The 9,742-nt window shown below is 44.1% G+C and overlaps 1 protein-coding gene across 1 annotated transcript in view; it reads right to left on the bottom strand.

Annotated features, from left to right (window-relative positions):
• Positions 1 to 5,750: 5,750 nt before the first annotated feature.
• The window catches only part of LAMB4 (laminin subunit beta 4), a 99,969-nt gene continuing 95,977 nt past the window's right edge, over positions 5,751 to 9,742 (bottom strand). Inside the window, exon 35 of the mRNA XM_038562688.1 lies at positions 5,751 to 6,204. Coding sequence (XP_038418616.1) covers positions 6,065 to 6,204 — 140 coding nt within the window. The 3' untranslated portion in view covers positions 5,751 to 6,064. The remainder of the gene's footprint in view (positions 6,205 to 9,742) is intronic.

Here is a 9,742-nt window from a genome sequence, read left to right as displayed (position 1 = left end):
TTTTCCCAGCTTCTGGATCCATCTTGAAAGCCAGGAACATCAGGCCACGTCCTTCTCATGCCCATATCTCGCCGACCCTCTCTCGTGCCTTCTCTTCCACCTTTAAGGACTCTTCCGATTACATTGGACCCACCCAGATAATTCAGGCTAATTGTCCCATTTCCAGGTCAGCTGATTTCAACCCTAATTCCATTTGCAACCTTAAGTTCCCTTCAGCATGTAACATGATGCAGTCCCAGGCTATGGAGATTAGGCCTTTTGAAGGCCATTAGCCTGCCTGCCCACCATGGAGGTTGAACAGCTTCCTTTTATGGTTGTGTCCTTGAAGCTGCACACAACACTCTCACTGACATCCCCGCGGCCAGATTCAGTCACTCGGTCCCAGTGGACCGCAAGGGACGTTGAGCAATACAGTCTCTCTCCCTGGGCAGCCGTGTGCCCGTTTAGAAGGTGGAGGAGTTCTAGTCCCAGAAGGAAGAAGGACACCGGACAGCAGTTCTTTTGGTTTCCCCTCATTTTCCACCTTGGTGCTTTGGGCCCTTAACTGCTGGGCCCGAGCTGCCCGTCACCTGAGATTGGTTTCTAATTTAGGAGAAGATGGAATGGCTTCCTTAACAGACCACACCAGCTGCCTCATGGTGATGATTCCTGATCTTCATTAACGATTTGCTGATGAGACTAGCTGGTTTGCAAATGTTTCTGCCTGACCTCTGGTCACAGGGTTGCCCCACGTTTCCTGGCCACCCCAGTGTGTGTGACCGACCCAGTGCGCTGTCCACTATCTTGCTCTCCCACCTTCAGAGTCATGGATCCCTATTATTGAGCCTTGCTCTCTCCATCTCTGTAAGCCTGGCCCCTGCTCTCCTCCGTCTCAACCTTGGCTCTCTACCTCCTCCTCTTCACCCCGCTCCTGCTCTGATGCATGGAATTCAGTCTAGACTGCTCTATGCTGGCCCCTCACATGCCTCAAGAGACTTCCCAGTGCTTGGGTAGATGTCATGTTCACTCAACTCAAGTTTAGGAAACTATTTGAATAGTTGTAACAGAAGCAAAGAAAATGTATTCCTGTTGATGCAAGGCAGAGCCATGTGTTCTTCCGTGAAAACTGATGGAGCCTTCTCGTTGCAGAGTATGTGGATCTATAACCAAGAGAGAGTGAAAACCTCTCTGACACTGTTCATAATTCTATCCAAATGCCTCATGGGCAAGACTTTACTCCCTGTACCTGACTTTGGGCTCCGATCTCTAAGGAAGTACGTTTTTACTAGATGACCGGACAGTTGCCCCGTTGAGTTGGAGAACATATGAATACCCAGCTGTTTCAGACTCCTCAGGCTTACAGAGAGGGAGGTGGGAATTATCATCCTGATTGGGGTAACTGACCTCAACTCTTAATGAGAAATAGAGCTTTTGTCACACAGTGGCAGCAGGGAGGGTGATGACTGCAGTCCAGACAGTCCTGTCCTGCCAAGTCCAAGGGCAAAATGTAATACAAGAGCACTCTGCCCCTATACTCGCAGGACCTTCCAAGACAGCATCCTCAGGAAAGAAGGTCTGGGTCTGTCTCCTTGATAAAGAGATGCTTGCTGAAGGCAGAGGGGAGATGGAATGAGTAAAGGGAAGGTGGGATGATGGAATCAATCCCAAGGCAACCTTTTGAGGAGTTAACAGAAATGAAGTCTGCAATCTCAATCTGTGTTTCTCGTGTGATGCTTTGCGTGTACTCGCAGTTTTTATTATAAAATATAAAAATACATTTTATTCCCTTTTAAGTTCCCTTCTTTACTCCACTGCTCTACACTTGGTGTGTTCATGGTAAACTTTATCATCTTGATCATAAGTTGCAGTACATCAGAGACCAAATTTTAACAGAAAAGGAAGCGAGCCCAGCTGGATGCACTCAGCGAGTGATGGGACTTTGGGTTGGTTCCCTTGAAGGCAGGGTGGATGTGCTCTCAGAGGGCTGTGTGGATGCAACATTGTTTTTGTTTTAGAATCAAACGTGGGGTGAAGAATGTATCATGTTATGAGGAAAAGGTGGACTATAATGGGCATTTGTAATTTTTTGATGCTTCACATCAAAATACTTCCCACCTCAACAAAACTAAAAGACAACCTACAGAATGGGAGAAGATATTTGCAAATGACGTATCAGATAAAGGGCTAGTTTCCAAGATCTATAAAGAACTTATTAAACTCAACAGCAAAGAAACAAACAATCCAATCATGAAATGGGCAAAAGACATGAACAGAAATCTCACAGAGGAAGACATAGACATGGCCAACAAGCACATGAGAAAATGCTCTGCATCACGTGCCATCAGGGAAATACAAATCAAAACCACGATGAGATCCCACCTCACACCAGTGAGAATGGGGAAAATTAACAAGGCAGGAAACAACAAATGTTGGAGAGGATGTGGAGAAAAGGGAACCCTCTTACACTGTTGGTGGGAATGTGAACTGGTGCAGCCACTCTGGAAAACTGTGTGGAGGTTCCTCAAACAGTTAAAAATAGACCTGCCCTACGACCCAGCAATTGCACTGTTGGGGATTTACCCCAAAGATTCAGATGCAATGAAACGCCGGGACACCTGCACCCCGATGTTTCTAGCAGCAATGTCCACAATAGCCAAACTGTGGAAGGAGCCTCGGTGTCCAATGAAAGATGAATGGATAAAGAAGATGTGGTTTATGTATACAATGGAATATTACTCCGCTATTAGAAACGACAAATACCCACCATTTGCTTCAACGTGGATGGAACTGGAGGGTATTATGCTGAGTGAAGTAAGTCAGTCGGAGAAGGACAAACATTATATGTTCTCATTCATTTGGGGAATATAAATAATAGTGAAAGGGAATAGAAGGGAAGGGAGAAGAAATGTGTGGGAAATATCAGAAAGGGAGACAGAACGTAAAGACTGCCTAACTCTGGGAAACGAACTAGGGGTGGTGGAAGGGGAGGAGGGCGGGGGGGTGGGAGTGAATGGGTGACGGGCACTGAGGGGGACACTTGACGGGATGAGCACTGGGTGTTATTCTGTATGTTGGTAAATTGAACACCAATAAAAATTATTTTATTAAAAAAATAAAAACAAAAACAAAAACAAAAAAACAAAATACTTCCCACCTTTGGAAGATTCTAAAGATAGATGGAGGCAAAACTCCCCTTCCACGACCAAAGCTCAAGGGGACAGATGTTCTGTTTTCTCTCTGGCAGCCAGTGCACATGAAGACGCTCAGGCACTTGGATATCTTTCCCAGGGATTTTGAGTCTTGGGCAAGCTGCAAGACCGTTGAGAGTTAATCAGATGGTACAGAGTGTCCAGTAAGGCCAGTGTTAGCCTCTCACCTGAGTGCCCCTGAGGTGTGATCTTGAATATATTCCCAGACGTATAATTGCCCTTGGTTACATTTTTCCCTGTCATTTCTTCAAAGTTACGTGCTATTAGATTACCTTTAAATAAATTCCTCTCAGGATGCCCGGGTGGCTCAGCAGGTGAGCGTTTGCTTTTGGCTCAGGTTGTGACCCCGGGGGTCCTGGGATCGAGTCCCACATCGGCTCCTTACAGGGGAGCCTGCTTCTCCCTCTGCCTGTGTCTCTGCCTCTCTGCCTGTGTATCTCATGAATAAATAAATAAAATCCATAAAAAAAAAAGAAATTCCTTTCTTGCTTAATATGCTGTTGTTAGTTTTCCACATTTGCATCCAAGAATCAGACTGGTAAAATCATAATATTTCCTTGTTTTTTTATTGTTATTTGCATTCTTTGCATTTTTAATATCAGAAGTGCCACAACGAATTATTCACGAAGCTTTTCTCCCCCCCGTATTTAAGATTATTTTCTTAATATACAGGTTCAGCTGGGTCTTAGGTTAGATCTCATGACACATTTTCAGAGGCCTTTGCAATATATAATGGATACTGTTTCACCAAATCTTTGCCTTGGTCACATCTTGAACAACAGATGCAGCAAGTAATAGAAGTTAGCAATGATTTATCTGAGGAAGAAGATTTTTCATGTATGTACATTTTTTAAAAGATAACCAAAGCTTATAATTTTAAACACCAAAGTTTAGAAGGCATACCACTTTTTAATGACAGTCTTTCCAAAGTGCATCACATCCTTCCTGACCTCCTCACACTGCAATCCCAGGTGGCCGGGAGGAGATGACGGGTTGATCTCGTCCTTGGCCTTGATTCCCTTGGTTACTGTGCTTTCCTTAGGGCTGGGGCATTTTTCTGCCCCACCCTTGGTCAGTAGGAGGACAGAATCTCCTCCTTCTTTAACCCTTTGCATACTCTCTGGCTGTTACTTGTATAGTCTCCAACCACTGAAAAGGAAGAACAGTTGAGGGTTCCTATTGCAAACAGATAACCATGCTTGTCAAGTTAAGTCTATCGTCTGTCCAAGGATGGAAGTCAGTATCCTGGTGGGAAGCCTGGAGTATCTTCCACCCTCTACACGGGAGAACACAACTTAGATTTTGTGACCGCCTATTTTCCAACTATGGTTCAGTTTGTGTGACATTTGTTGGTAGAAGTTTCCAGACATCAAAGTGCTGGGTAGATAGAGCATTGCAATCATACATTTCAAAAGAAATTTCTGGTGGGCGTTCCAGTAGAAAAAATTTCATTTCATTCTTCAGGATCTCCAGGGAAACTGCAATTTTCCTAAATAATGTATGTTTTAAGAAATTTCATATTTATGTATAATCCTAAAGCCCCTTCATTGAATTTTTAAACCCATTAAAAAAAAGATTTTATTTATTTATTCATGAGAGACACAGAGAGAGAGGCAGAGACATAGGCAGAGGGAGAAGCAGGCTCCATGCAGGGATGGGAGCCTGATGTGGGACTCGATCCCAGGACCCCGGGATCATGACCTGAGCTAAAGGCAGATGCTCAACCACCCACTGAGCCACCCAGACAACCCTAAACCCATTTTTTTAAAGAGTTAGTCCTTACGGGAAATGGCTCCAGCTGCTTTCCTCTTTTATATATCAATGTTGGCATCTATTATTTCTTATTCAAACACGTGGGGCCAAATCCCTTAAAATAATCCCTCTGAAGTATTGCTTTCACAAACAGAAGCAGTGTGCTCAGTTAATACATCCAAAAAAAGTTAATGTGAAATCATAGACTTATTTCAAAATGAGACAATTTCACACTAAACAATAACAAAAGGATTGCTGGTCTTTCAAAAATCAGTAGCAGATTTTACAGCAAAACTGCTTACAGACAAATTATGAAAAGTAGCTCAACATTTCTCTCTTTGAATATTGTTCCAGTGCCATTTGGGGCATACAGAATTTTGATTGGGAGAATGAATAGAGAGGGAAGTGGGTGTAAAAACAAGTTACATTTTGAATTGTATGCATTTTATTCAGAATAATCGTTTAGAGATAAAGCATATCCAAATAAAAAGAAAACACGGGACAATCTCGCCCACGGGACACGGTCCAGATTTATTCCATTCTAGTGTTAAAAACATTGATGTATTTTTGGCTTAATTTGCTTGCATTTATTTTTATTTTGTTTTATTGTGGTAAGAACATTGAATATAGATCTACCTTCCGATAACACTTTTAAGTATGCAATACATTGTTGACCTTACACAATGTATAACAGAACCCTGGAATTTATTTTACTTCACCAGAATTTTATGCCCATTGATTAGTAACCCATTGCCCCCCTGCCCCCCTCCCCTGGCAACTTATTTTACACTTAGGCTCACTTGACTGAAGTGATGATTAATGAATAGAATGCTTATTTATTTTGTACTTGTCACACGTAATAAATTATTTTTATGTGTTGAGAGGGAAAGGAAGGCAAGAAGAAAGGTTTCTGGAGCCAGAGACCGTGTCTCTACTTCCTCCTTTCTATTCCACGTGGAACAGCATTTGCTTGGCCCAGCTCAGATCCAGGGCAAGGAGCAGGGCTCCGGAAGCAGAGGAGGCGGGGCTGACCATTGCCCTTTCCCCAGTTCAGCTCTGCTCCTGAAGCTTCCTTGTCAGATGCCAGAAAAGAAGGCACAGGTGACTTTGCATGTCACCTCTGCCTAACTGTAGCAAGTAGCATATTTATTTCCCTGCTCAGCGATCTCATTTTTAATGGCAACAACTTGATCTTCCAACTGTTTCAGTTGGTCAGCTTTTTCTTGTCTACTCAGCTGCAGATCTTGGATCTTCTTTTCTAAATCTGAAATAAGAAAATGAAGTAAAGGATAGACTCGGTTTTGGTGGATTCATCCTGGATACCCACCTTACGTGAAACACGGGGATTTCTGTGCCTCTTAAAGGCATATTTAGTTTTGCATTTTGATTCAACAGACAAAAGATTAATTTTCACCAGACTCCTCAAAGTTTTCACACAAATCTGGGCACTGTGATGTTTTTGCCTAAAAAAATTGTATATCTAATGGCATTTATCAGCATTAGTCTAAAGTTAGTTAGAATTTGTTAGAAATGAAAAGATGGGTGATGAGCCTTGATTGGACTTGGTGAATATTTCCACAGGTTTGCTTGTGCTGTTTTAACTTTGCTTTTTAACATGTGCTCATCACTTTAGGAGTTCTCAGTCTTTCAATAAAAAAAGGACTTCATTCTGCTCTGCTGATATTCAAGCCCCTGAAGAGTAAAAGCAACATGATGCCTTTCACTGTTAGCCATCCATCCATCCATATCCATTCTTCATACAACAAATACCTGGGAATTAGAGTAAACCCTAGCAAGGAGCCCATAAAGTCGTGGATGGAAGAGGTAGAGAGGGTGACAGTTAATGGTGTGAAGTCGCCTTAGAAAAAGAAACTGCCCTTAGAATGAAGTGGAACTTCTTAAAGAAAGGAGGTAAATGTTCCACGTCACCTGGACAGGTCGCACCTGGACAATCCGAGGGAATTGACAAAGCTACTCTGTAGCATATGTTTAGAGGAAGGAGCCAGATTGCTGAAGAAATGTGAAACTGTCCCATGAACAAAAGACGAATTAACTGATGATGTTTTATATAGAGAAAGAAGATTCAGGGCATGTCCTGTAGTTATTTTCAAGCATTTGAGGGCTATGAAAGCAGAGGACATGTGTTTTTTTGTCATCCTGAGGAAATAGAATGAAACCAGCAGGAGCAAGCTCCATGAAGGAAGACTTTGTCTGGAGATAAAGAACTTTCTAGCAGTCACAGCTGTTCAAAGAGAGAGCTGCTATGGGAGGTGGTGAGCATTCTGTCTCTAGGAACTTAAATATAGGTCCATTTGGGATTCAAAGGGAGATTCAGCACTGGCAGCGTATTTGTACTAAAAGGATGAAAAGACCCCTGCGCTTCTACCACCGAAGTTAATGAGACTGTGCTGGTTACTCATCCTTGGCCTGACCGCATCCACTCTCCATCCCGCTCTGTCCTGGAAAGCTAGCCTCAGTGGATGACATCATCTGGCTCCCTGGATCTCTGGAGCCCATCCACACTTGGCCACTAGACAGTTCTGAGAAGCGATGGGCGGGGCGGAGGGTGCACAGCTGTCCCTGTGGATCACAGGGCTCTGCAGTTTACCTCTCCACCTCTCCTCCCAGCCTGCAAGATGGGCCCCTGCCTTTGGCTCCAGCATTCAGAGAGCGACTTCAGAGCACTGGCCCTCCCGCTCCCCCTGTTCCTTGGGGCCCATGGGTGCTGATGGCTCCTCACTGCTGCGGATCACACAGGACCTCCACACTCTTAGTGGATTCTCTGAATTCCTGGGCCTTTTTTTTTTTTTTAATTTTTATTTATGATAGTCACAGAGAGAGAGAGAGAGACAGGCAGAGACATAGGCAGAGGGAGAAGCAGGCTCCATGCACCGGGAGCCCGACGTGGGATTCGATCCCGGGTCTCCAGGATTGCGCCTTGGGCCAAAGGCAGGCGCCAAACCGCTGCGCCACCCAGGGATCCCTTCCTGGGCCTTTTGAAGAGGTCCTCCCACTCAGGAGCAGAGGGTGTCTCCCCTTCCCCTCAAACCAGGTCCAGCTTTGCAGGTGGTTTTGACCAACAGAAAGTAGAAGAAATCAAGGCACAGGACCTCAAGGGCCTTACAGCTTCTGTGCTTGTCGTCGTGGAACCCTGACACAAGCATGCTGTCAAGTGGCCTGGGATGAAAGGCCCTGTCCTGTGGAAAGGAGTCCATAATCTCAGGCAAGCCCGGCCCCAGGCAGACCAGCCAGCTGAGTCCTCAGCTGAGAGCCCAGACCTTGCAGAACCACCCAGGCAACCCTCAGAAAAACAACACATGGTTGTTTTAAGCCCTTGAAGTTGGGGAGTACTTTGTCATGCAGGGAATAGGTAACCCAGCCAACTCTCCTTACAAATATGTGATCCACAATTAGATCCAAGTGTGCTTCCTGTTTCTTGCTGAGACCCTGACGCGCATAAAGTTCTATGGGGGGACCCTGACTGTGGGCTGGGGCCCGTTCTCTACTCTCTCTACCTTGACCCTTCCAATGGAAGCAAGGGCTCCTCTCTGGGACCCCCTGGGCACTTCTTCCTAACAGGTGGAACTAGAGCATAGTCCCTGTGGTTCAGACTTTTCTCCAGTGGCAGAGTCAGGAAGGTGGCCAAACCAAGGCCTTTTTTTTTTTTTTTTTTTAATTTTATTTACTTATTCATGAGAGACACAGAGAGAGGCAGAGACATAGGCAGAGGGAGAAGCCGGCTCCCTGTGGGGAGCCCGATGCAGGACTCGATCCAGGACCCTGGGATCATGCCCGGGGCCTAAGGCAGATGCTCCGACCACTGAGCCACCCGGGTGCCCCTCAAACCAAGGTCTTATTTTCCTACATTGTTGAACTGTGAAGACAGCTTTAAGAAGAACTCAAAAAGTGGAGTGCGTTATTTTAGACCTCTCTGAGAAGGCCTCTAACTTCTCTTCCAACCTAATTTCAAAAACTGTGAATGTTCTAGTCTATGGGACTAAGTGAAAACAATTTGGGTCTCGACATAAAGCACAAAACAGAAATAGTCTCCCCGGGCTTTGCTCCTACAGTTAGGACCAACAGACTTTCATGATATGGCCTATGGAGGGTTAAAAAAAATCTGTCTTTTTGAACTTTTCCTAGTAATTCCCTTTTAAAACTGTTAGGAAAATACTGAAAATAACAATTATGTAAATTATATAAATGTAAAAGATGTAAATTATATAAACAGGGATATACATGTAAAAAGCAGTGTTTGCTTCTTCACTCTCCCCCCACCCCAGAGATAACGAATGTTAACAGTTTGGTATGTATTTTTCCTAACTTTGGCTCACACCAGTGTTGCATTTTCATTTTTTTTTTATATGTCGTGGGGATGATATGAATGGTTCTACTAAGGCCAAAGACTCATTTTATAACAAAGAAACATTATTCGTGAGGAGTCTTGGTTGTTTTAATATCCTGAGAGTTACTTATGTTCCAAATGAGTATGACTAACTTTAAAGTTTTAGAGGCAATAAATGCAACCAGAGGTAAAACTGGACCACTCATCATCTGATACTTCTTGATGATTAAAGGTAGTTAATAAGGGCATGAACTGCCCAGAAAAATCATGAGTACCCATTGTGGGAAAGAAGATTCTAATTAATTTTCTAATTGTGTGTTGTGTATTCTATGTTTACTATACTTGGCATGCATCGAAATGTCCATCTTTGATCAGAATCCTTGTCCAGGGATGCCTGGGTGGCTCAGGTCGTGATCCCGGGGTCCTGGGATCGAATCCCACATGGGGCTCCCCACGG

Source organism: Canis lupus, chromosome 18, assembly GCF_011100685.1.
Source record: "Canis lupus familiaris isolate Mischka breed German Shepherd chromosome 18, alternate assembly UU_Cfam_GSD_1.0, whole genome shotgun sequence".
Lineage (NCBI taxonomy): Eukaryota > Metazoa > Chordata > Mammalia > Carnivora > Canidae > Canis > Canis lupus.
The sequence above is the reverse complement of the archived record's forward strand: the minus strand, read 5'-3'. Positions and strand labels throughout refer to the sequence as shown.